This window comes from Mauremys mutica, chromosome 7 (assembly GCF_020497125.1).
Source record: "Mauremys mutica isolate MM-2020 ecotype Southern chromosome 7, ASM2049712v1, whole genome shotgun sequence".
NCBI classification, from domain to species: domain Eukaryota; kingdom Metazoa; phylum Chordata; order Testudines; family Geoemydidae; genus Mauremys; species Mauremys mutica.
In genome coordinates, this window is record NC_059078.1 from 28,455,624 (window position 1) to 28,479,924 (window position 24,301).

The 24,301-nt window shown below is 44.0% G+C and overlaps 1 protein-coding gene across 4 annotated transcripts in view; it reads left to right on the forward strand.

Annotated features, from left to right (window-relative positions):
* The window catches only part of FGD3 (FYVE, RhoGEF and PH domain containing 3), a 184,924-nt gene extending 161,400 nt beyond the window's left edge, over nt 1-23,524 (forward strand). For 2 of the 4 annotated variants that reach the window (XM_045024953.1, XM_045024954.1), the window contains exons 16-19: nt 5,551-5,676; nt 8,661-8,813; nt 17,550-17,690; nt 22,057-23,517. In XM_045024953.1, the coding sequence (XP_044880888.1) occupies nt 5,551-5,676; nt 8,661-8,813; nt 17,550-17,690; nt 22,057-22,281 (645 nt within the window). In that variant the 3' untranslated portion in view covers nt 22,282-23,517. Of the gene's footprint in view, nt 1-5,550; nt 5,677-8,660; nt 8,814-17,549; nt 17,691-22,056 lie in introns of all 4 variants that reach the window. The other 2 variants (XM_045024952.1, XM_045024951.1) reach the window with 2 other exon arrangements.
* Nucleotides 23,525-24,301: the final 777 nt, after the last annotated feature.

Consider the following 24,301-nt stretch of genomic DNA (forward strand, 5'->3'; position numbering starts at 1 on the left):
TCCGGTACCACCCTGCTCCCCGGTGCCAACCGCGGTTGAGCTGCAGCTCCCGTCCACGCCCGAGACATTCTCGACGGCGAGAGAGCTCATCGAGCTCACAGAGGCACCGAGCCTCCGGCCCCCAGCACCGCCGGTGCGGGCCGTTCAGTCAGCGGGCAAGCCGGCTATGATGCGGCCGCCTCCCCCTGACGGACGAGATAGACGTCGGTCCCGGTCCCGCTCCCGGTCCTGCAGACGGTCACCACCACGCCGTTCCAGATCTCGGCACCGTTCACCATCGCGGTACCGCTTCCCGTCTCGGCACCGGTCGCAGTCCCGGTACCGCTCAACGTCGCGGTACCGGTCGCACTCCCGGAGACACTCCCGGTCCCGGTCGCCCGACCGTCGGTACTGAGGGAGGTCCGGATCCCGGCACCGCGACTCCCGAATTTTCATTCCTTAATGTTATGGTGAACTCTCCTGGCTTTCCTTCCTCCCTCTGAAGTGAAGGAGGCTATAACAGTTCGTTAATGATGCCTGCTTTTCTCATTTTTCCCTGGCCGAAGCGCTGATCTATCAAATACTTGTGCATATGGTTATATTTAAGGCATGAGTAGTTCCAAAGTATAGTCATTGAAATGGTCTTCCAATTTTTGATCAAAATTGAAAACTTCAATGAATAGTTTAACTGGAAATCAAAATTTTGAAAATGCAAGATAACTGTAGAATAAAAGCAGATTAGTGGTCAAAACTTCCCTTTTTGTGAAAGCAACTCTTAGGCCTCGTTCCTGCAAAGAGTTCCACGTGCGGTTAACTTTGTAAGTAGTCTCACTAACCTCAATAGGATTAGTTGTATAAGGAAAATTGAGCATTATTATTATTTATTATTTACTCACAGTAAGATCAAAAGGCCTCAGGTGAGGTCAGCCCTTTTTTTGGTAGGTCCTTTTTGAACATATATAATTAATTCAGTTGGCCAAACGAGAGAGAGATGCTCAGCTGGTAAATGGAGCTATGACAGTTAGGATCTGATCTGGCCTCCAGAACACATGCGTTATTGAAAGCACTCTCTTGACTTGCAAGGAACTCTCTTCAGATGATGCATAATCAGCAGTAGATGGCACTGCTTACTGTGTGACCTGTGCTCCGTGGAATGGATATACTGTCTTGTTTAATGTAATTCAGTGCTTAAAATAGAGATCTGAAAGCAAAATCTCTTGACATTTCTGTACCTCAGTTAGCTCATTTTAAGTATGGACCTCAGAGGGGCATTATGAAGCTTAATTAAGGTTTGTCAAGTGTTTAGATCTTTGAATAAAAAAACTTCAAAAATTTTTTTTTTAGGTTTATTAAAAATAATACAAAGTAAAGTTCTTATCATGGGCTCTAGGTCCCTTTGCCATACATTAAAATGCAATCATAATCAGCTCACCAAAACCCAGTCAGTATCTCCCTCACTCACAATCCCAGCCTTTGTCTTACTCTTCAGTCCCTCACTATCGCCCTCCCCTAAAGCCTTGGTAAATACATGGGCCTTGCAGTCATGAAGATCAACTGATTCTGGCTATTTTAGATGAAGAGGGAAGTAGGTTTCAAAGCTGAGGTCTCTCATGGAAAATACCTTACTGGCAGCTTCCTCTTTTTATGCTATGGAAATGCATATTATTATTATCTCATTTATAAGGGAGCTACCCAGTGCATTCCAAATCAGTCGGCTGATTTCCCGCTAAAGTAAGCCAGTGTATAGTGGGGAATTTTAAACAGTTGTTTCTCCTCACAGCAGTCATTAGTATGTATCAACAGTAATGGATATTGTGCATCAGGTAGACATGGCATTGGTCTTACACTATTCTTTAAGATTACCTTCCAGTAACTTAACTCACAAGGCCAAATTTTCCCCTCAGTTACACCCATGCAACCCCATTAACAGCAATGAAGCCGCATGGGTATATATGAGCGCCAAAATCTTTTAGTGCAAATTGTAACAATATAAAACTTTTCAAAGTTTAATTAGCCAGGGATAAAGTGCTTTGCTGTAACCATTTAAGAAGGGTTAATTCCTCTACAGCTGAAAGGAAATGCAGTCTCCTAAACATTTAATTAGTATTAACACCAGAATTAAAGCTGTAAAAGACATCCATCAGAAATGAATGACTTTAGCCAGTAGAAATGCTGGAAAAAATGGATGCTCTTTAGACTCATGCTGATTAGGGAAAGTATTCCAAGTGTCCTTAATTGTATGCCTTACTTTGAGAAGGTCTGATATAGTCTGAAATGAAACTCAGTGGTAGTGCATCATCTAAGACATCTGTAAATGATGTAGTTGTGATAATGTCAGGTAGCTGCAGCGAACTCTTTACAAGTGAAGTGCAGCACCACATTTGAGCTGTGTGTGTGAGAGGACATGGATCCATAGGAACTCGCTTTGTTTTGGGCAGCTGTAAATGTGCATGTAAAGAGAGCTCTAGTCATTTTCCTTAAATGAGCAAATCTGTATCATTGCGCTCCATAAAGTTTAACGCAAAACATCATCAGTACCTATGTAAAGGTTTGCAGTTTTGCCCTTGAAGCAGGAAGGAAGCAAACAAAATTGAAAAGAACAAATTCATTTAAAACTGAGCTTGCAGTCAGGGTAGTTCCTGTAGCACTGTTGACTGGCATTCTGCTTTCCACTGTCCCCAGAGAATATCGGAACAGAGGGTCAGTTAGAGGCGTTAGAAAACTTAGGGGTAGAGTCAGCAATGTAGCAGTTTGGCCCCTTTGCATCACCCCCTGTCCTGCTCCAGGAAAAGGAGTAGGGCCTGTGAGGAGCAGGTTGAAGGGTGCAGTTAGGGCAAGTGAGGGGAACCAAGTTTGTGTGCTGGAGACGAGAGATAGGTAAAGGCTCAGAAGAGCAGGAGGAAGCAAGAGAGCCCAGAGCAAAGGGAAAGAGGAAGAGGGACACTGGCTGGTTGGGGAGGGGAGGCTGTGGCCTGGAGCATGGAAGAAGGTGGTAGTAGATGGTATAGATAGTAAACAAGGTCACGAGGAGGAGGATGCAGAGGTTAGTTGGTATAGCCACGAAGTATATCATGTGATGATGTTGCTTTCTGACATGCAGATTTTCCCGTGAGATAAAAATATTAAATGTAGCAAATCATCTTCCTAAAGTGACTTTGTTGGTAGCAGAAGCAGAATCATGGTCTATTTGCTCTCTCCAGAAATTGCTACTGAGCAGTGTAACATAGCTCCCTCCCTCACCCCTTTCATTTTGCTGAGAGTGAGTGCTCAGGGTTCAAAGTGCTGGCTGCTCATGGTCTTTTCATGGGCTGCATTGAAATCAGTGAGAGTTACAAACATTCAGCGCATCTCGGAATCAAGTCTTAGAAACAGTGCTCAAGTGGCTTCCACAGGGGCAGCTACAACATGTTGACTTACTAGAGAGGCATCACTCACTGGGTTGGCTTTCACTGTGCTGAGGAGAGAGGGTCTTTTAGAAGGCTACAGGCTTCCCTCGGGGCTAGTATCTCCAGCATGGCAATGAGTGGGCCGCCACCTCTGATTTTATATACTGGCTCCCATCTCTGAATTCCCAAGCCTCTGGAATCCCTCTCCTCTTATGAAAGACTTCAGCTTTCTGCAGATGGAATTATTTGGGTAGATGGCTCTCTCACATAGGCCTTGTGACTTACCTCTTCTGATGGTGCACAGCTCTTTGAGGAAGAAGGGTATGTGTGTTTTTCTCCTTGTACAATCGCATCCCTTTCTAAATGTAATCTGTAGGGTGTTCATCCTTTATCTGGTACTACAGGTTCCTTCAGACTGCGCCGGGCATAACAAAAGCTGAAAACATAGCTGCATTATTGTGAAATTACTGCTTACACCTTCCCCTTAAATTGATTGCTGGAGTGCCAATATAAACTCCATAACAAAAGTAAAATATCTCTGTTCCTACTTTAGTTATGGGCACATCAGTAAAAATTTACTAGGGAAAGGTTTTTCTCTCAATAGATTGTGAGTGGATTATCTGAAGCACAGAAATAGGGAGTGAATTATTAAGGCTTTTGTCTTGCAAGTTTCAGTTTGACATTATTTCGCTAGTGAAGCTATCTTACGTTACTGTAGTGTGATGTATTTCCTCTGCATAGACATAAGTGAAATTCACACCAGGGACTGTGCCAGAGTAATTTGGTTATAATTTTTTGCACAGAAAGTGTGTGGAAAGTCTGCCGTGGTGAGAGTAGTACAGGGTGCCTACAATCTTCGCTCCTGCTATAGGTTCCAGAGGCAGCCAGGAGAGTCCCCAAAGGGAGCAGTGCTAACCAGGGAGAAGGCACAGGAATTTATTAATTCAAACTTATAAGGAGATGCATGTGTCCAACCAGAGCTCTGAGCTTAGGACCATAGTTTTACAAGCTCATAGACTTTAAGGCCAGAAGGGACCAATCATGATTATCTAGTTGGACCTCCTGCATATCACAAGCCACAGAACCTCACCCATCCACTCCTGTAATAGGCCCATAACCTCTGCCTGAGTTACTGAAGTCCTCGAATCTTGATTTAAAGACTTCAAGTTACAGCGAATCCATCATTTACTCTAGTTCAAACCCACAAACAACCCATGCTGCAAAGGAAGGGGGAAAAAACCTAGGGTCTCTGCCAGTCTGATCTGGGAGAAAATTCCTTGCCAACCCAAAATATGGTGATCAATAACACCCTAAGCATGTGGGTGAGACCCACCATCCAGACATCCAGGAAAGAATTCTCTGTAGTAACTCAGAGCCCTCTCCATCTAGTGTCCCATCTCTGGCCATTGGAGATGTTTGCTAACAGCAGTTGCAGATGGGCTATGTGTCATAGTACGGAATCTTATCATGTCACCCCTCCATAAACTTATCAAGCGCAGTCTCAAAGCAAGTTAGCTCCCACTACTCCCTTTAGAAGGCAGTTCCAAACAATGCCCACCTCAAAACTAATCAGTGCATCAGAGCACAAGACCGCTCTTCCCATCCAAGCCACCCTTGCAGAAATCTCCCTCACCCCACAGAGAATAGATAAGTTTTGCAACATAGAATCATAGAACCATAGAGTTAGAAAGGACCACAAAGGTCATCTAGTCCAACCACCTGCCAAGATGAAGGGTATGTTGTGTCTAAACCATCCAATACATTTGGCTGTCCAGCCACTATGCTATAGTTTGAACCCATGCCCCGGAGGATAATCAAATTCAGGCTCTGTTGGATAACCAGAGAAAGAGTGAGTTCCAGAGTGAAGACCCTTCACTGAAAATGCCCTTCCTCCAGACCCATCCCCTTTAAACCAATAGGCTGTCAGATGGAGTGACTCCCTGGCTCCGGTGATGCACAATGGAAGAGGTGGACTCTGAGGAGTAGGGCCCAATTAAAAATCAGCACATCCCCCCTGCAGCCTCAACCCCAACACGTTTGGTAAGAGGAAATTTTCCCTAAAATTGTCTATGCGGGGAATAAATCTGGGAAAGAGCTTTGTAAGCATGGTAGAAATTGAGTGGCAGAAAATTGTTTTGTAATAATTATGTTGTATAATGTCACCTAACTGTATGTTTCATTTCAGCCTGATTCCTGCAGAAAATCGTCTTCTAAAACCAAGCGAGACAAGGAAAAGCAAGCTTGCAAAAGCTGCAACGAAAGCTTTAACTCCATCACTAAAAGGCGGCACCATTGCAAACAATGTGGGGCAGTGAGTATCAGAATGAAATTGTAGCAGTGTTTTCTGTCCATTTAATTAGTCTATCTGTAACATGACTTTTTTAATCAAATTCTGAGTTTGTTTCATTCTGAGGGAGCTTTTCAGTTTCCAGTAGGATGGGCACTGGAGTTCGCAGCAGGACTGTGATAGAACAGACCTTTCAACTTGCCTTGTCCATTGGGGATCAGGCAAAACAAAGCAAAGTTATGGTGGTGTAAAAGGCCATGAGTGAGTGGTTGAGGAGACAAATGGTTGAGGAGACAAATGTCACACTTCTGTGACTGAAAGGAAAGCTGCCTCCGTACCTGGGTTTGTTTCGTATCTAGTGTCCCAAAAAAACACCTCATTGACCAGGGTTTCCTTCGCATGACTAGCACCCCTTAGCCACTAACCAACAGTAGAATAAATAGTCTGGAACACAGCTCTTCTAGATCTTTGTCAGCAGCCTCTTGCTGCAGGCTTCCAAGTGCCTTCTTCCTCCTCCTTTTCTGAGAGGAAACCATCCATTTTGTGGCTAGGGTAATGAGTTCCAGCTGTCCTGATTGATTTGATCAACCAGAAGGCTACAGGGGCCCTCAATATTCAGTGCTAAAGTGATTGGGTTGCATTTCCCCCAGTGGCAAAACTAAATCAGGGTGCTTTTGGCCAAAGAGGGTGTCCTTCTGTGCTTGAATGGCCCGGAGAATCCAGCACATGAAAAATCCAGGTGCTAGAAGCCTAAGGCCTGGATTTTAAAGGAGCCAAAGTTAGGTGCCCATCTCCTATTGAATCTCAGTGGGTTTTGGATACCTGATTCTCTGAGGCTTTTCTGAAAATCCCAGCCCAAAATTACATGAGGTTGACTGCCTTCTTGTGGCTTGAAACTTTCCTTCTGTGACATCAGTTTCAGGGTTCCATGTTCCTGGTGTAACTAGTTTAGAATAGTTAGTGAAATAATATCAAGTTTTTGTAGAATGGAGATAAATTTGGGTCTGAACAGTCAGGTAAAATGTGTAGCTAAGAATATTAAAAGCCATCCTTTCTTAAACATTCATCTCAGGAATCCAAATACTATTACAGTGGAAGAGACACTATTATTCTGGAGTCAGCTATCTTGAATCTTTGGAGTTTTTAAAAATAATTATTAAAATAAATACACTTTCTTTGGTATTTAATCTATTGCATCAAAGCTCAGTTTTAAAATAAATCAAACAAAAAACTCCCTATGGACAAAAAAAAGAGAATTAAGTTATTAATAATTTAATGTTAAATAAACAATTGTTGGTTGTGCAGTGTTTTCTGGTGTGGGTAGTAGAATGCAAATGAAAGGAGTTAATTTTGCCTCTAGCAAAGACTATTTTAAAAAATGTTAGTTTTCTTTTGTTTGTGCATTTCAGCAGAATGATGCTGCATTCAATACTTGCATGAGGTGCACTGAACTGTAGCAATGCAATGCTTTGTGTAGTAATTCATATCTTGTGGGCATACATATGAGAGCGTACTATTGCGACTGAAGAGCATTCAGACTCTGTTGTTGTGTAATAAAATGGGATTTGAAGTTAAATCCTGCTGACTGCTCTTGTAATGCACATAAGGGGTGGATCTCCTTCCCCATAGTGGCTCTGCTACTGCAGTTAGTACCATGAGACTGCAAATTTGAAAACCGACTTCACTGCTCTGTAGTGGGATATGGAGACAAGGGGCCATATCCTCCACTTTGCCAGGTTCACCTTGCACCAAAACTTAAAGCAGCTAGAGGTTTGCACAAGTATCCTCACTCTGCAGGGGGAATCTCTGCTGACACAAAGCTGGCTGTGCCATCTCCTTTACCAGCCCTGTTGCCCAACTCCACCCACTGCCTGTGCTGGAAATTCCACTGCCCGGGGTGAGGGGAGGCAGGGGGCATATTAGGAGTGGGGAGGGAAGAAGTTATGTTAGGCGGAAAGAGAAGGAAAGGCAGTTTGATGGAGCAAGGCTCCATTATGCTCCATTCACCACTGGTGTTCGGTCTCTACGAGACCTTATGCCAGCAGCTAACTGGCCTCCCTGGGAGCTTGAGACAGTGGCGGTCCCAGCTCATGAATTCAAACCCAGCCAAGATTAGTAGTGAATGACAGTTGCTGCCATTTTGGCGGCTGTTCAGTGGGCTACGTGAAATAAGTTGGTGCTTTTTGCTCCTGCTGGAGGGATGGGCACGTAAACACAACCGTGCTCACCGCATTCCCGTGCACAGTTCCAGTAGACTGAACTACCCTCTTCCTCTTGAGGAGGACGGTACCTTGAGTTGAGCGGTTAGGTTCATTGCTTGGGGTCGTACAGGGGACCAGTGCAGATAGACAGATGAGTTGAGTCTCCAGCTTTGTAAATCCAGCACTTTTCACAAGCGCTGATTTCATGTCAAGTTTAATTGCTTGTTTGGCCCAAACCAGAAAAAAGAATTGAAAGCCGTAAAATCGTTGTCTCCCAACCCAACGTGGCATCAGGCAGATCATTATATGTAGTGGACAGTATATTGGCCTAAATTCTCAAAAGTGACTCAATTTTTGGACGCTGAGCTCCAAACAACTCAAAGGGGCCTGATTTTTCAGACAGTGCTAAGTACCAAACACCACCTCCCACCCACTGTGAAAATCAGGCCTCTTTAAGGTATCTCATGCTGGGCACTCATGATCATTAGGCACTGAAAACTAAAGACTATTATAATTCAGGCCTTTTATATGGGAACAGAAAAGCAGATACCTATCAGTCACTTTCTGAATGGTTGGAAACACAATACAGGACAAAAAAAATCTTTTTTTTTTCTGATTGAGGGAAGGGAAGTGTCCCATCTCAGACCTTGACCTATGTAAGTTACAGGAGGTCTGTCAATCTGTCTCATCTTTGCATTAGTTTGCAGGATTTTATTTCAGCAATTTACCTGCAGCAAAGTGGTTGTAATAACAAGGATTTTGTTTTTAATAGTGGCTGAAGAATGAAGTATTATCTTTCTGATACAGGTTATTTGTGCAAAATGCTCTGAATTTAAGCCACTTGCAGATAACAGCCGTCACAATCGAGTGTGTAAAGACTGTTTTCTGCTACCATCAGCAGTCCCGTGCAATGCAGGAGCTGAATCTATGGGAGAACAAAAGAAAAAAACTGCAGTCGAGGTACAGTTATCTTGCTGATAAGCTTTTAACATGCTAGATGCCTGAAGAGGCTGGTTATTTTATTTGTTATTAAATCCCTTGGGGCGTGCTTTTCTCTGTGATCTTACACCCTTTTAGTAGGCCATCACTCACAACATACACCTGACAAACTGGCACTTGTAGAGCTGTATGGACATACAATGTGAATCCTATTTTCAAACATGAATTTTGTACTTTTCATGCAGGGAAACACTGGTTTTGCAGGGAAATTTCAGCCCCCAGGTTTTAAATAATTGGCCTGCTGGGACATTCCATTCCGTTCAAACGTGTGGCACCTTACCCAGCTTGCTTTAGGTGTACCTGTACAAACATCAGATCTGTTTCCATGTAACTTCTCTTGTTCTCTTGTTCCCATTCTGGAAAGCTTTGTGCTCTTGAAATTTCGCTTTCCTACAAAATGCCAGTGCAGTTGACCATTTTTCACAGTGATTCATGCAAGGGCATGCCAAGCCATTTTTGAATTAATAATCCTGTGTGAGAAACATCAAGCAGTAGTAGAGTGGGATGCCACTGTCTTTGCAACTCTTCTGTTTGGGGCAGACTGAGTGAGAAGATCCCGCACACAGCACTTACCCAGAGCTGTGCTCTGCTTCATGCTCCACCAAGACATAAGGATGATCTTGTGCTTAAGGCATGGTGCTGGGAGTGGAGGTGTCATTTGTGTTTAACTGTCCCTCAAGGAATACTGCCTGCATTGGATGACCTGGGGCTGGTGCAAATGACCATATGCCCTGGCACAGAGGTGTGCTTTGGTGTGTGGTGGGGGTGGGAGGAGACATGATCACAGTGCTTTGAGCTTTGGCTGTTCTGGCTGCTGTGAGCAGTTTCTTGACTTTTCTGATTAGTGGAATTCTCTGGTGCCTAGGTGCTCAACCTCAACTTTGTACCCCCATCTTGGTCCCAGATCCTAGAGGTGCAAAGTGGGGTAAAGCCATAGGCGCACGCTCCCTTCCTGAACTGCGTCTTCTGCAAGGCACAGTGAAGTATCTGGCCCTGTGGCTTGATATCTTCAAGCTGCAGTCTCTCTTATACCACGCACCTGTGATTACAGCCCAAGAATAAAACTGAGTATGCCCCAGTATTGCATGCAGTATGTCACAATAACCTATCAATGCCATTTCAGCAGAACTATCTGCCAAGAAAGTTAAAGCCTGCACCTAACCAGCAGAGAACTCTGCTAATCCTAAAAGTCAAGAAGCTATTTAAAAGCCAGTGAAATGTGACCCAAGGCTTTACTTCAGAGAGCAGATTACTTACTATAAAAATCCAAGAAATGGAGTAGTTTTCATTCACATGCTCAGACTTTTAGCTCCATGCTAAGTCTTCAAAGGCTCAGGTAAAATGCAAGAAAGGTGGTAAGTGCACAAAAGAGAAATATTTGAGCAAGTCTGTTTCTTCCCTTCCTTTTTTACATAAAACTTTGTTAATGAGCTTAATAACGACTTGAGAGCTTGCCACTTCACAAGTGCTATGACAGATGCCAAAAATCCTCTAGAGTTTTTTCCACTGGAAAGGCCAATATAGTATAGACATTTTTTCAGTCACAAAAAGCTTTTTTCTTCCTTTTGTCACACAGCCTTGGGGTATGGTTCATATTTCCTCCCATTCATATACTGCTAATTATAATGTTGGAAAAAACTGGGTTTCTAAACACAGGCTATAATGCAGTCCAAAGAGCAGCAGTAAAAGTACTGCATTTTCTTAACTCTATCCTTCTGGATGTTCTTGTTGGTTGATTTTTTTTCCCCACTCAAATCAAGACATTTGCCTAGTCAACACTAGAGTAATTATCCTCCTAAAGGATGTATGCGGTGGATAGAATGTCTTGTGCACTTCCTACAAGAGGGAAGATTGCGCATCTTGGTGCCAACCTATGGTGAAGCAGGCTAAGTGGTGAACCATGGAATGGTGCCAGCTTTCCAGGCCCACCTTTACCAAATGACCTCCTACAAACAAACCAAATAGGAAGAGGTTACTTACCTGTAACTGGGGGTTCTTTGAGATGTGTGATTCCTATCTGTATTCCACATATGGGTGCACATGCGCGCCATGCCTCTGAGTCCAGAAGTGTTTCTTAGCAGTGTCCGTTGACCCACACATGCGTAGTGCATCCCCTCATAATCCCAGCTAAGGGTATAGTAAGTAGTGTAGGTCGATATCTCTCCAGTCTCCCTCTTACCATCATGGAATCCAGTCTGAAGCAAAGGGGATGGAGGGCGGGTAGTTGAATACATCTCGAAGAATCTCCAGTTACAGGTAAGTAACCTCTTCTTCTTTGAGTGATGGCCTCTGTATTCCACACGTGGGTGGCTGACTCGCAAGCAGTGGTCAGTGTGGAGGTGGGTGCAAGAATGCCAATGGAACTGCAATCTGCAGTACAGCTTGGCCTATAGTGACTACCATAGCAGCCACTTGCGCAACGGCATAGTGCATCGTGAACGTGCGGACGGAATCCTGTGTGGCCGCGCAGCAGACCTCTTGCCAGGACACATCTGTGACAGGTTGGATCACAGAAACCCCCTTGGGAGCTGCCAGCTGATGTGCCAAGACTACCTCTGCTCCTGTTTTCCCTGCCAGCTCAGGACTCCAGCTCCCTCTCTTGCTGAGCCAGACATCCCATCTGCTCCAGCACAGACCCAGGGTCTGAATTACCTCCCCCAAAGCTGCAGGTGTACCTGAAAACAGCTCACAGAAGTGTGCTTGTCTTTAGCACTCAGATGCCCAACTCCCAATGGGGGGGTCTAAACCCAAATAAATCCATTTTACCCTGTATAAAGCTTATGCAGGGTAAACTCCTAAACTGTTCACCCTCTATAACACTGATAGAGAGATATGCGCAGTTGTTTGCTCCCCCAAGTATTAATACATACTCTGAGTTAATTAATAAGTAAAAAGTGATTTTATTAAATACAGAAAGTAGGATTTAAGTGGTCCCAAGTAGTAACAGACAGAACAAAGTAAGTCACCAAGCAAAATAAAATAAAACGTGCAAATCTATGTCTAATCAAACTGAATACAGATAATCTTACCCTCAGAGATGCTTCAGTAAGTTTTTTCCTCAGACTGGACATCTTCCAGACCTGGGCACAATTCTTTCCCCTGGTACAGCTCTTGTTCCAGCTCAGGTGGTAGCTGGGGGATTCTTCATGATGGCTCTTCTCTCCCTTTGTTCTCTTCCACCCCTTTATATATCTTTTGCATAAGGCGGGAATCCTTTTGTCCCTCTCTGAATTCCCACCCCCTCCTTCTCAATGGAAAGACACCAGGTTAAAGATGGATTCCAGTTCACATGATCACTTGTCACTGCAAGACTTCATTACCCACTTGCCAGCACACACGTATACAGGAAGACTTACAGGTAAAACAGAGCCACTTGCAGACAATGGTCCTAGTTAATGGGAGTCATCAAGATTCCAAACCACCATTAATGGCCCACACTTTACATGATTACAATAGGCCCTCAGATTTATATTTCATTTTTCTAGTTTCAGATACAAGAGTGGTACATTTATACAAATAGGATGATTACACTCAGTAGATTATAAGCTTTTTGTAATGATACCTTACAAAAGACCTTTTGCGTGAAGCATATCTCAGTTACATTATATTCACTTATTAAATTTTTATAAAACCATATAGACTGCACAACGTCACAACATCCATTAGGCCAGTGCTCATGTAGAGTGTGCCGTGACTTTATCAGGTTGTGGTGCGTTGGATTGGTGTAGCATTCGTAGCTGCACCCCGTTTGGAGATGCTTTCAGACAAAAGGACTGTTCGGCGACGGTCGCAAATAATTAAGGCGATGTGCAAAAGGATGGAGTCCTATGTAGGCAGAATACCAGTGCACGGCAGATGTCGAGGGGCATGCAAGGCTCTGTTAGTGGGGGAAGCATGTGGTTTGGGGTGGAAAACCAGCAGGTCGATGCTCCTGATTTAGGTGGAATTCCGACACCACTTTTGGGATGAATTTGGGGTGGAGCCACAAGGATACTTTGTGCGTGTGGGATATCTGGGGAGGGGGTCGTCCGCCATTGTGGCTGCTATTCGCTGCCCAGTCTGGATGAGGTAATGGCTACCAAGGATGCCACTTTCATTGAGAGGTGGGAGAGGGAGTGTGTTGCCAGCAATTCAAAGGGTGGCTTCGTGAGGGCAGAGAGAACAAGATTAAGATCACATAGGGGTATCTGTGGTGGTCTTGCCTCAATTGTGGACAAACAGGGAAGGATGGCCCCCCAAAATGATATGGGGCACCACAGGTGGCATCGGGGGAGGTTTGTGGGTCTCAACCTGCATGTCAAAACTGAGGTTTTGCCTGTTGCTGGGAGAGGGTTGAGGAGATGGTTGTGGTGGAGGCAGGGAAGCGTGGCCATTGAGATCCGGGTTGCTGACATGGGGGTTCCTGCTGATGTTTGTAGGTAGCTGGATAAGGAATGTAGGCGCGCAGGCAGAATGGTTCCTCTGATGCCTGCGTCTTGGGGATGGGGTATATATACCGAGGGACCATAGCGTGGCTCTGGAGACCGTCAGTGGAGGGATTCGTCCGTCTTCTTCTGGAACAATTTGTTCTTGTCCTTGATTTGGACCTTCCTGGGGAAGCTGGATGATTGTGTAGCCACAAGTCCCAGCGCATAACCCCGATCGATAGAGAGTGAGGGGACGTGTTGGCCACATCCACAGCGGCCTGGAGGCCCACCTTGGCAACCAGTTGTCCTTCATCTACCGGTGCCTGGAATTGTTGCTGTTGCTCTGGCAGCAGCTTGTCTCTGAACTCTGCTAGCCTGGTGTAGTTGGCTAGCAGAGCTTGGTAGTTTGCGATCTGGAACCGTACTCCCGCCGAAGAATATGCCTTCCTGCCTAGAAGGTTCATCCTCGTTGCCACCCTGTCCAGAGGAATAGACTTCTGCAAGTGCTGGTGTGCCTGCTATGCTGCCGCGTGGACAACCAGGGAGCTGGGGGTTGGCTGTATAAAAAGAAAATCCGCTCTTTAGCAGGTACGAAATGCCTCTTCTCCGCCCTCTTAGGTGTGGGGGTACAGGAAGCAGGGCTGTGCCATCCTGCTCACGCTGGTTGGAGGATGGCATTGTTCATGGGTAGAGCTACCCCAAGAGGGCCCCTGGAGGATGTCCAGGAGCTGGTGTTGGGCGTCCTGAACCTCCTCCAATGGGATATCCAGGTCTGCCTCTATCCCCTGGAGCAAGTCCTGGTACTGGTGATGGTCGTCTGGCAGAGAGAGCCTCGTCAGGCAGTGAGGATGCAGCAGTGGGGCCTGGCAGAGCTAGCTGTACTGGTTTGATGTCTGCCTCTTCCTCATAAACCGATGGTGCTGGGGGGAGAATAGGGGACAGTCGATAGGATACCTAAGATGGTGGCTGATGTTTGCAGTAAGGATCCCAGTGTCCCCAGCGGAGCCAGAAAGAAGGGTCCCTCAGATGTGGTGGGCCCCATGCGTAACAATCTTCTGTTGCCGGATTATATGCCAGGGAGTAAGGCAGTCTGTGCGGTGAGTCCAGGCTTTGGTATGACATCATGGAGAACAAGAGTCCGGCTCCAAAAATTCGGACTTTGAAGTTGGTTCTGGCAAAGTTGGAACCATTGGTTCCGGAGGGCTGCGGTATGACAACAGAGTGGGTTTCTGTGGCGGCAGCAGAAGAGGTTTGCCCTCTGGAGTAGGGCTGTTGCGAGTGGTGGAGAGGACTGGAGACTGCAGATAGGGTCCGATCAGTTCTTCTGCTGACAAGAAACACTCTCTGAGCATCCAGGAGTATGCAGTGTGCCCATGAAGATGCCAGAGGGTCCTGGCAGCATCTGCGGGACCGGCCTGTCTTGGAGGCGCAGAGGTACCCAGCCGAGTGGGCAGAGCACGTGCCAGTGAGTGTTCTGGATGCATGGGTACTGGGGTTGTCGTTGGGACCATTGGATCATGTTTGCACCTGGCCTTACCCTCCTCACAGGGAAGCTTGGGTGCTGGTCCAGCCAGATCCGCACATGACATCTCACCTGACCCGGCCCGGCTTGGGGAGGAAATGCTGCTCTTGGGAGCAGTCCACAGCAGGGATGCGCTTTGTGCCCGGGAGATGTTTTTTACTCTCATGCCGGGACCTGTCCTTGGCTTTCGATACTGATGGTTCTGGGGCGTGCAAGGTGCTGTGAGGGGCAGTCAGCATCGGTGACAGGGGGGTCCGCCAATCCCAGATCTGAGTGCACCCTTAGTCTCAGAGCTTCCTCCATCAAGTTCTTAAGGAAGCAGAGCTCTTGAGCTTCCTGGGTTCAGGACAGGAAGGACATGCAAATGGAGCAGCGCACTGTGATGTGTGCCTGGTCCAGGCAGTAGAGGCTCCACTGGTGCTCGTCACTCACCAAGAATGAGCATGGGCAGGAAACGCAGTTTTTAAATCCCAGAATCTCAGGCATAGTCTCCCGGGGGAGGTTGGACAGTCTCCAAACAGGGAAAGAAACTACTCTTTAATTAAATTTAACTAAATAATAATTCAATTTAACTAAATGAAATTATCTGCCTACAGTAGAAAGACTATCTAAAACTATCTACACCGAATGAAAGGTAGATCACTCTCTTAGAAAACTAAGAGTGCGAAGGAATAGGAGTTTTGACTCAGGCCATGCAGCGGTAAGAGGCAACTGGGGAGGCATCGATCCCCACTACCTACCTCAGCCAGGAGCATGAAGGGATGCACTACAAAAGTGCGGGTCAACAGACACTGCTAAGAAGGGACCATCACTTGTAAAAGAACCACAACTAATAGTGTGGTGAACAAGGCTGCTGCAGAAAGGAAGGCTGATGGATTTCTGAGTTTGAGGGTATGGAAGGATGGTATCCTTGGCTACAGGTACTGGAAAGCCATTATGCCTGGGTTGGGGGAGGGACAGAATGTCTGTTTATTAATGATCAGTATGCTGTGACACTCCTTTAGGGGGCGGTACCCAGGGCTGTGAGGCACCTTGCTACCACTTACCCTTCAGATGAGGGAAGTTCTGTCTGTTCCTACCAGTGGTCAACTCCACAGGCAACACAAGCACACCCCTCCAGGCCTGTGCAGGCCTCAGTCTCTCTACAGGTTGGTGATATAGGTGTCACCAGAACCCTCAAGCCTTCCTAGCGCCCTGCTGGAATGTCCAGTCCCTGGTCCTCTAAACACTCGCAGAATTCAGACTTGCTGCTCCCAAAGGAACAGTACACACCAGCTTACCAATTTCACCTCAGGATCACTGGCCCACTTAACACACAGCACTTAGATATGTTTATAGTGAAAACAAGTACAAGAGAATAGAGATTCAGGTGATAGCAAGTAAAAGTATTTGAAACAAATGGTTACATGTAAAATAAAATTGTAACATACCCTTTATAACCTAATCTTAATTAACAAGATACTGTCCTGCTGAATGAAATGTAGCTCACTCAAAGTCTCCGCAGCATTTTCCAGGCAGGTTGGCTGTGACCAGGGCTGGCTCCAGGCACCAGCAAAGGAAGCAGGTGCTTGGGCGACCAATGGAAAGGGGTGGCATGTCCGGTTCTTCAGCGGCAGGTCCCTCAGTCCCTCTCGGAGGGAAGGACCCTCCACCGAATTGCCACAGAAAAATGAAGCGGTGCGGTAGAGCTGCCGCCGAAGTGCTGCCAATCACAGCTTTATCTTTTTTTTTTTTTTTTGGCTTCGCCGGTAGGGGTGGCAAAAAAGCTGGAGCCGGCCCTGGCTGTGACCCTCCTTTCATAAGACAGAGCATGCTGACAGTTCATCTCCTTCATGAAGGATCCTGGGTGTACCTCAGGACCCCCAGTTATACCCCCCAAATCCATTCTCTTCACTCATAAACAGGATGTCATCCCCTGCTAGTTTTTTTTCTGCAGTTCTTCTCTCATGTGAATTCAATTCTCTTCATTGCTCACACAATGACCAGCCAGAGAGAGAAGTGTCTACTACCCCCTGCCTGAACAGAATCAGTTACCACCTTTTGGTGACCTGTCTTAACTCTTGTACCTTAAGAACATAGTTTTCAGTGCAGGTACTTAACTCCTTAAATATCCATCCATCCATCCATTTCACTGTGATTATGATGACCAGTAAACTTCTGGCTCTTGGAAGAGACCTTGTGTGCCACCCTTTGGCAAACTCGTATGTAGCTACCTGACCCAGGTGATTGCTGTAAACCATAGTGTGTATCCCTTATGCCCTCTGCTAGCTGGCAGTAAGGGGTCCCTGGGCCATATATGTCTCAGTCATACTCTCATACTGTCTTAACATTGGTGTAAAAGGAACTACTTGATGGTGAACCCAGAGCTCTTACACATCCTTGCAGCTGCTCTGTGCCTTTCTGATGGAGTCCACTTGTGCTGAGAAACCTTTTTCATTAATTTTAAATCTCCTCCCATCCTGCTTGTGCTAAGAAAGAAACAAGCTGTGTCATCTTAATTGCCTTTCTCAAATTACACTGTGGAGGTGGATTTTTAACTCCCCAGTCATTGAGAACAATAGTTCAGCACCTACCTCTGAGTACCTAGGAGCACACTATATCTTGATGATACATTATGATAATTAAACTCTTGTACAGGTATGAACTATTCAGCATTTGCCCTTCTGAATCACTTGGCTGTGTATGATGAAATATTGTACTTAATGTATAATTGTAAGTATCCTGACCACATAAGCATCCATCTAAGCAGCTCCTACTTTCTTTTTACAGAAACCAAACTTTTTGGCAGCTGAAAACAGCCTTTTCAGCAGCCGCCTCCTGTTCCTAGACAAAGGGAAGACTTGGTGCAAAATGTGTGTCACCATCCCCAAGACTGAACCTCTTGTCTTGTATCTTCATGGAGGAAGTCAGGTAAAAGTGACATTATTGCTAGTGATATCTGCAGCTAGAAGCATAAGTTTAAGTATGTCAGTCTGAGAAATAGGACAAAGGATTTGGCTTACTTTCAACAACAGAAATTAACTTGGCAGTCAGAATTTAGCACAAAGCCTCAGAGATTTCAAATTTCCTTCTTATCTGGAGATGGAGCTTACGAGGTTTTAAGCAAAATGTCTAGGCTCACATCTCTTTCTAAAAAATGTAGCACAAAAGAAGAATAAATCAATGATAATTATTTCAGTTAATATTTATTTTCCTAAGGTTTCAGAGAGGCATATTTTCAAAATAAATACTCAAAGGGTTAATGACCTGTTATCTGGAAAATACATAGGACAGCAAAGTGGTTCTGATAGGATGGTGTTGCTTTAATCCTTTTTTGATTAATGCTATTCCAATTCTGGGTTGAAGTTAGATGGATTTACACAAATTCAGATGTTCTGAAGGATGGGTGAAGTGAACTCTGTGAAATGAAAGCTATATGTCTTAACAGCATGTGCTCTAGTGCTGATGTTATTTTTTTTAATTGTTTCTTTGAAAATGATTGGGGAAATACACTGTGGTAAGTTAGGTGCTTGCTTATACAACATACATTTTTTAAAACAAATGTTAAAATTTGTTTGCAAAGGTACTCAGACTAAATGTAAGACGATGGAAATCAAACCCTCCATTATTGTTGAAAAAGAATGACCATGCTGAAAGTAGAGATCCTTCAGATTTAGCTATAGTACCGCAGCTCATTTATTGTTATGTGCCAGTGGTCTTGTTTTAATCTGTGTTTGGGGGGAGAATTTGGGCCAAATTCAGCTCTTTGTTGCCATAGTGCAACTCCAGAGATGTCAGTGGATTTACTTTTGATTGGCACCAATTTATCTGACAGTAAATGAGAACGTATCTTTTATGGATGATGTACTATGAGTGCTTTATTTTCCTTAATTGTGACTGTGTGTCATCTATGTGTTGTAGAACTATAGGCGAAAAAAAGCTTCCATATTACAAGTGTAAATATGTACCCTTCACCCTCAAAGACATGCATTCTATTCATGTCCTATTAGAATAGATCTTTTAAGCTCACTTATTGTGGTGTTTTTATGTGTAATATTTAGGAAGCTGGAAGCTTGAATTGAAGGATATGTGTATATGATATTGGCTTTGCTTCAGCTGGAACTCAAACTATGGTACAGGGTAGCCTTCCAAACCATTTTACAGGTGCTCAGCTGCCATATTTCCATTTTAGCACCAGAGCCTGCATGGCTGAAATTATCAGTTTGAAAAAAGAAATCACCTTGGACATGAGACTTAAATGAATACAGCAAAACCTAATCTTCAGATCTCACCTGGAGTCTGTTTTGGGTAGAAGAAGTTTTTAAAACAGCACAGAAAATATTGTTTTCCATAAAAATTAGACAGTTGAGGTGAATTCATCCAGTGCAGAGGACCAGCACGATTCCTATGCATCACTTGAGTCCCATTTAAACTCAAATTAAATGGAACATAGGCCTTATGTGATGAATTTCTCTGCACAGAGTGAATTTCACTCTCAGGGGACATGATATGTTATACTAAATCCCCTATTTGGGATACATGTTGCCCCCTTCCCGTTGCAGGCGTAGGGTGCCCTGACCACAGCAGAATGGACGTTTTTCCCCTCTGCAAGATTGAGTGGAATGCAGGGACCTCCCACAAGAAGTCCCTGTGTGCTGCATAACTCTGTTGTCTTCAGTATCTGCATGTACCCCAGTGTCCAGAGGGGCTTGGGGCAAGAACTGCAGATCTATTGACCTTTTCTGCTCAGAGGCAGGGTACATCATTTCCAGAGTATACTGCAAACCGGAGGCTGCAATATTTGCTGCAGAGCAGCTCCACTCCCACAATGTGACTTGGGAAGAGGATTTCTCTCTCTAACTCTGATCACACAATCCAGTGTCTCAGCACAGCACTAATAACTCACATAAGACAAACCATTTCCATTGGATACACAGCAGAAGAAAAACAGCTGTAACATGCACAACTTTTCAACATACGTGGGTTGGGGAAATGAAACCAATGCCTGGAGACTGGGGGAATTTCTACACAATCAAAGGCACCATATTCTTTCCTCCTTGCCCTGCCACACTTGATCTTGAGCCTATTCTGGGGAAGAGGGTACCTTTGACACTAAGCATTAGTTGGATGACTTTATAGAACATTCATTAAATCCAAAGGCTAGTACTTCTGACTATTCCAAATATAGGATAAATTACCCTCCAACAAATCCCATACAGGGCAAGGGTAATCCAGCTCACATTCAGTAACAAGAACTATAGATTTACTATCAGAAATCAAATTGCTGGCTGGAACCATAACAATGAAAATGAGCCCTTGCTAGTATAATACTGTTGGTATGCAAATCAGGCTTCACATGCTAATTTAATAAAATTAGTTGTACTCTGTGTTTGTCTCCATAACTATGTGTGCTCACATACATTGACTGCATGAGATGCTACAGGAATTTGAATTCAGGTGTTAAACTTTTAAGATCACCCCAAATCATATGATCATCCCTTGGTTCCAGCGCTGGGGTTCCCTTATAAGCATGTTTATTGCAGGATAATGAGCTCTAGCATTCTCCCCATTTCACAAATGTGGAAGCTATGGCACAGAGAGAGCTCACGCCCCAATTTTGGTGTGTAACATTTAGGCTGCTAAGTAAAATGTCCTGATTTTCAGAGGTGCTGAATATCTGCAGCTCCTGCTGAACTCCTGGAGATTGAGCTCCTGGGGCTGCTAAGCATCTGTGGATTTAGTCATCTGACTTTAGGATCCCACTTTTGAAACTGCTGGCCTATGTCACTGGACAAAGGCCACAAATGAGGTCAGGGTCAGTTGAGCCTAGACTCTTGCACTGTCTCTAGCTAAATCCACTAGATCATGGTGCCTCTCATGCTACTGAGGTGCCTCCCCTTGTGGCTCAGCAGAGAAGTTGGTTCATCCTCAAGCACACGGCTGCTAGTGAGCTTATGGCAGCCCCAGTAACATCAGTGCTATTCCTTAAATCTCTGAACTCATCTCGAGGGCCTTCTCAGAAATCCAAAGATCTCTGGGTCTGATTTTTCTGGACTCCAAAGCCCAGCTGTGGATGGCTGTGAGGGGAGTGTGAATAAAGCTTTCAACCCTAGTGGCTGGTGAATGAAAGCTGGGATTTTTCTGCATACTTCTAGGATCCCCCCCACAAGCTAGAGGAGAGCTACATTTAGTCTTTGTTGCTTGCAAAAGCCTGCTGTGCTTACATGACCACCAGCTAACCATAGGGATAGCTTGTTGGGATCTAGGAGAATCGCATTTGGTCATCCTTGGTTGGAAGCATGGATTGTGCTAATATGATGTTTGAAGAGGGACTAAAGGCAGAAAATACCAAGTTTCCAAAGCGGTGTAGTCATAGTTGAAATGCTACAGGAATCCCTAGCCATGCCACTGCTGGGGCAGCGTTCCTGCCTGAACAGGGAGAGTCTGTTAAATGAAAATAAAAAAGATGGAATCATTTAAAAAATAGAAATCTAGATTTAAAACCATTTTTGCTATACAGGTCAAATTCTGTGTCAGCTTGTACCCTGAGCTATTGCACTGAGCTCAGTGCAAGTCAGCGTCGAACGTGGCCTGAGGTGACATACGGTGTGCGCGCGTGCGTGTGTGTGTATAATACATATAATTATTTGTTATAAATAATCTAAAAAATCTAAAAAAGGTTTGTCACCTAATTAGATACAATAAGGGTATGCCTGCACTTCGAGTGAAGATGTCATGCCCACTGGAGGAGATATGCGCATGCTAGCTCTCAGGAAGCAAGCACGCTACAAATAGAATGCAGCCGCAGCACTAGGAGAGGCTACTTATCCATCCAAGACCCTAGCTGTGTACTTGGGGTGGCTGGCCCTTCCACCTCCATAGCTGCATTCTGTTTTTAGTATGCCAGCTCAATGAGATCATGGTGAGATCTCAATGAGAGCTGGTGCAAGCATGTCTCCTCGAGCTGAGAATCAACCCCCCCCCACCGCTCCCTTTGATGTGCAGATGTACTCTTAACACACTTATACAACTGTGTATTGAATTGCCGTATGGCACTCTAGCCGTAGGTTGTGACTGATGGTATTCCCTTGCTGTTTTGAGCTGAAGTGTCCCCCTACCTGTTGCTCCAGGTAGATCTTAATTGGAAAACCATTGGAAAATGAGTTCCCTCAGATCATTCTTAAATGTTGGTGAGAGGAAGAAGCCTTTCTATTCTGTACATTGTCTTTTTTTCCCCTCTATTTCAAATGTTGTGTTCTGGTGGGGTTTCACTTTTGCCTTTCCCCCCATGTCTTAGGATGGGCAGGCGCCACGTGCTATCCCTCTGCCTGGATACGCAGTCAGTTTACCAAGTTCTGGTGAGAAGTTTGAAGTGAAACACGTTTTTAAGCTTTGCCAGTCCCAGCAAACTATATATTTCAGTGCAGAGGATGAAGAACAGCAAACAAAATGGATGGAAATTCTCACCAAAGCAGCTAAAGGGGAGACTGAAGATCTAGCTGAAGAAATCGGTCACCTGTAGAGCAAGCTCCATTTAGTTTCTTTAGTACATGCTATAAACCATCACTTGAATTCAGTATTCATGGCACTTTGGAATCTGTATGGCTTTATATTTTCATGAGTCTGCATAGGAAGTTCAGTGTTTTCTCTGCTTTCATTGTACATTTATCACGTACAGTGCTAGCTGTCTGTCATATATTATGTTAAAGGAAAAAGTAGCTGTAGTTGTTGAAAGTGTTTATGCTGGTTTTACGTAAAAAGACAAGGAGAAAAGCATTAATTTGATCAAAGGTATCAGAAAACCATCAGTCTCTTGTTTTCCTAAATGTATATTTTTTCAGTCCTTTCGATTGCTGTTCAGTGCAGGATGTGTATAGTCTGTGATTAGTTATATAAATGCTGCCTTTAAGGTAAATGTTGTAAAGGCTTGTGGCTGGCCACTGACATTCCGTTCTCTGTCCTTTTCCTTCTGATAAAATGGTCTTTGTGAAATGCAAGCAATTTACTGATTTTTTTCTTTTGCTAAATGTGTTTGTCTCTGCTATTTTGAGATGACATGTTCACAAGACAAATACTGTAGAAGAGACTTCTAATAACTACTGCAAACCATGCAGAAAAGAACATTGAGAAGCCGGATTAATCTTAATCACTTATGTATAATTTTTTTCTCTTTTGAAAACACCTTTCTTATTTCATTTTATGAACCCATTTTAATGTAAGTGAACAAACATTTTATACTGCAAACTGGGACATGACCAATAAACAAGAACATTTTTAGTACACGCCATACAAAAAGGTGACTTTTTTGTTGTTGTATTGGTTACCTTTAAAGTAATCTGGGATTTATTTATATAATTTGTAAATAATGTTACATAAGTATTTTAAAACATTTTAAAGGTTTTGCGCTAATAACCGGATTTAGTTCATAGAATAAGAGATTTGTATGAATTCAATTTGTAATTTAATTTTCCTGTTTACCTGTATTTGTCTTATTTTCACACTTAAGTGCTTATCTATTTAAATAAAATCCATGCAGTTAACGCCTGAGCCAGATCTCCAAGATACTGCAAGCTTTAGATCAACATTTAACATAGGTACAGTATGAGAGTAATGTCTATTTCTAGTGATAGCAATCGTGTAGTGCTGATATGCAAGGAGAAAAATGAAATAAAGTGTTACATTACTGTAATTTTAAATGGTTTCATTTAACTTTTGTTTCCTCTTCAGACTTCTACATTTTCTAACTGACGTTTGTAAAAGGAGAAGGCTGGTCCACATAGCCGGAGTTTCAGAGTAGCAGCCGTGTTAGTCTGTATCCGCAAAAAGAACAGGAGTCCTTGTGGCACTTTAGAGACTAACAAATGTATTTGAGTATAAGCTTTCATGGGCTAAAACCCACTTCATCGGATGCATGCAGTGGAAAATACAGTAGGAAGATACACACACACATATATATACACACACACACACACACACACACAATGTTCTCTGTAGGAAGATAGATAGATAGATACACACACACACACACACACAGAGAATGTTCTCTGTGTGTGTATCTATATAGACACACACACACACACACACACACACACACACAGAAAGTTCTCTGTGTGTGTGTGTGTGTATATATATATATTCCTACTGTATTTTCCACTGCATGCATCCGATGAAGTGGGTTTTAGCCCATGAAAGCTTATGCTCAAATAAATCCGGTAGTCAGAGTTTATTAGCAATGTCAAAAATTAAGGTTCTGCACCAGTGAGTATTTCCCTTATAAAAGAAGCCACTCTGCTGACAAAGGATTCAGTTGTTTTTTTTACTTTGAATTAATGAATCCCTATCCATAGCTCTAATGGTAATCAAGATCTACAGTAGTAAAAAATAAACTCCATACATGTAATGAGCTGCCCATACAACTTCATGTAGTTGTGCCCACCACAGCGTTACTGTGATTAGAGCTGGTCAGAAAATGGAAATTCTTTTTTTGCAAATGTTCTCAAAGTTATTTTGTTGTGCAGGTTTTGAAAAGAAATTATTTTTTA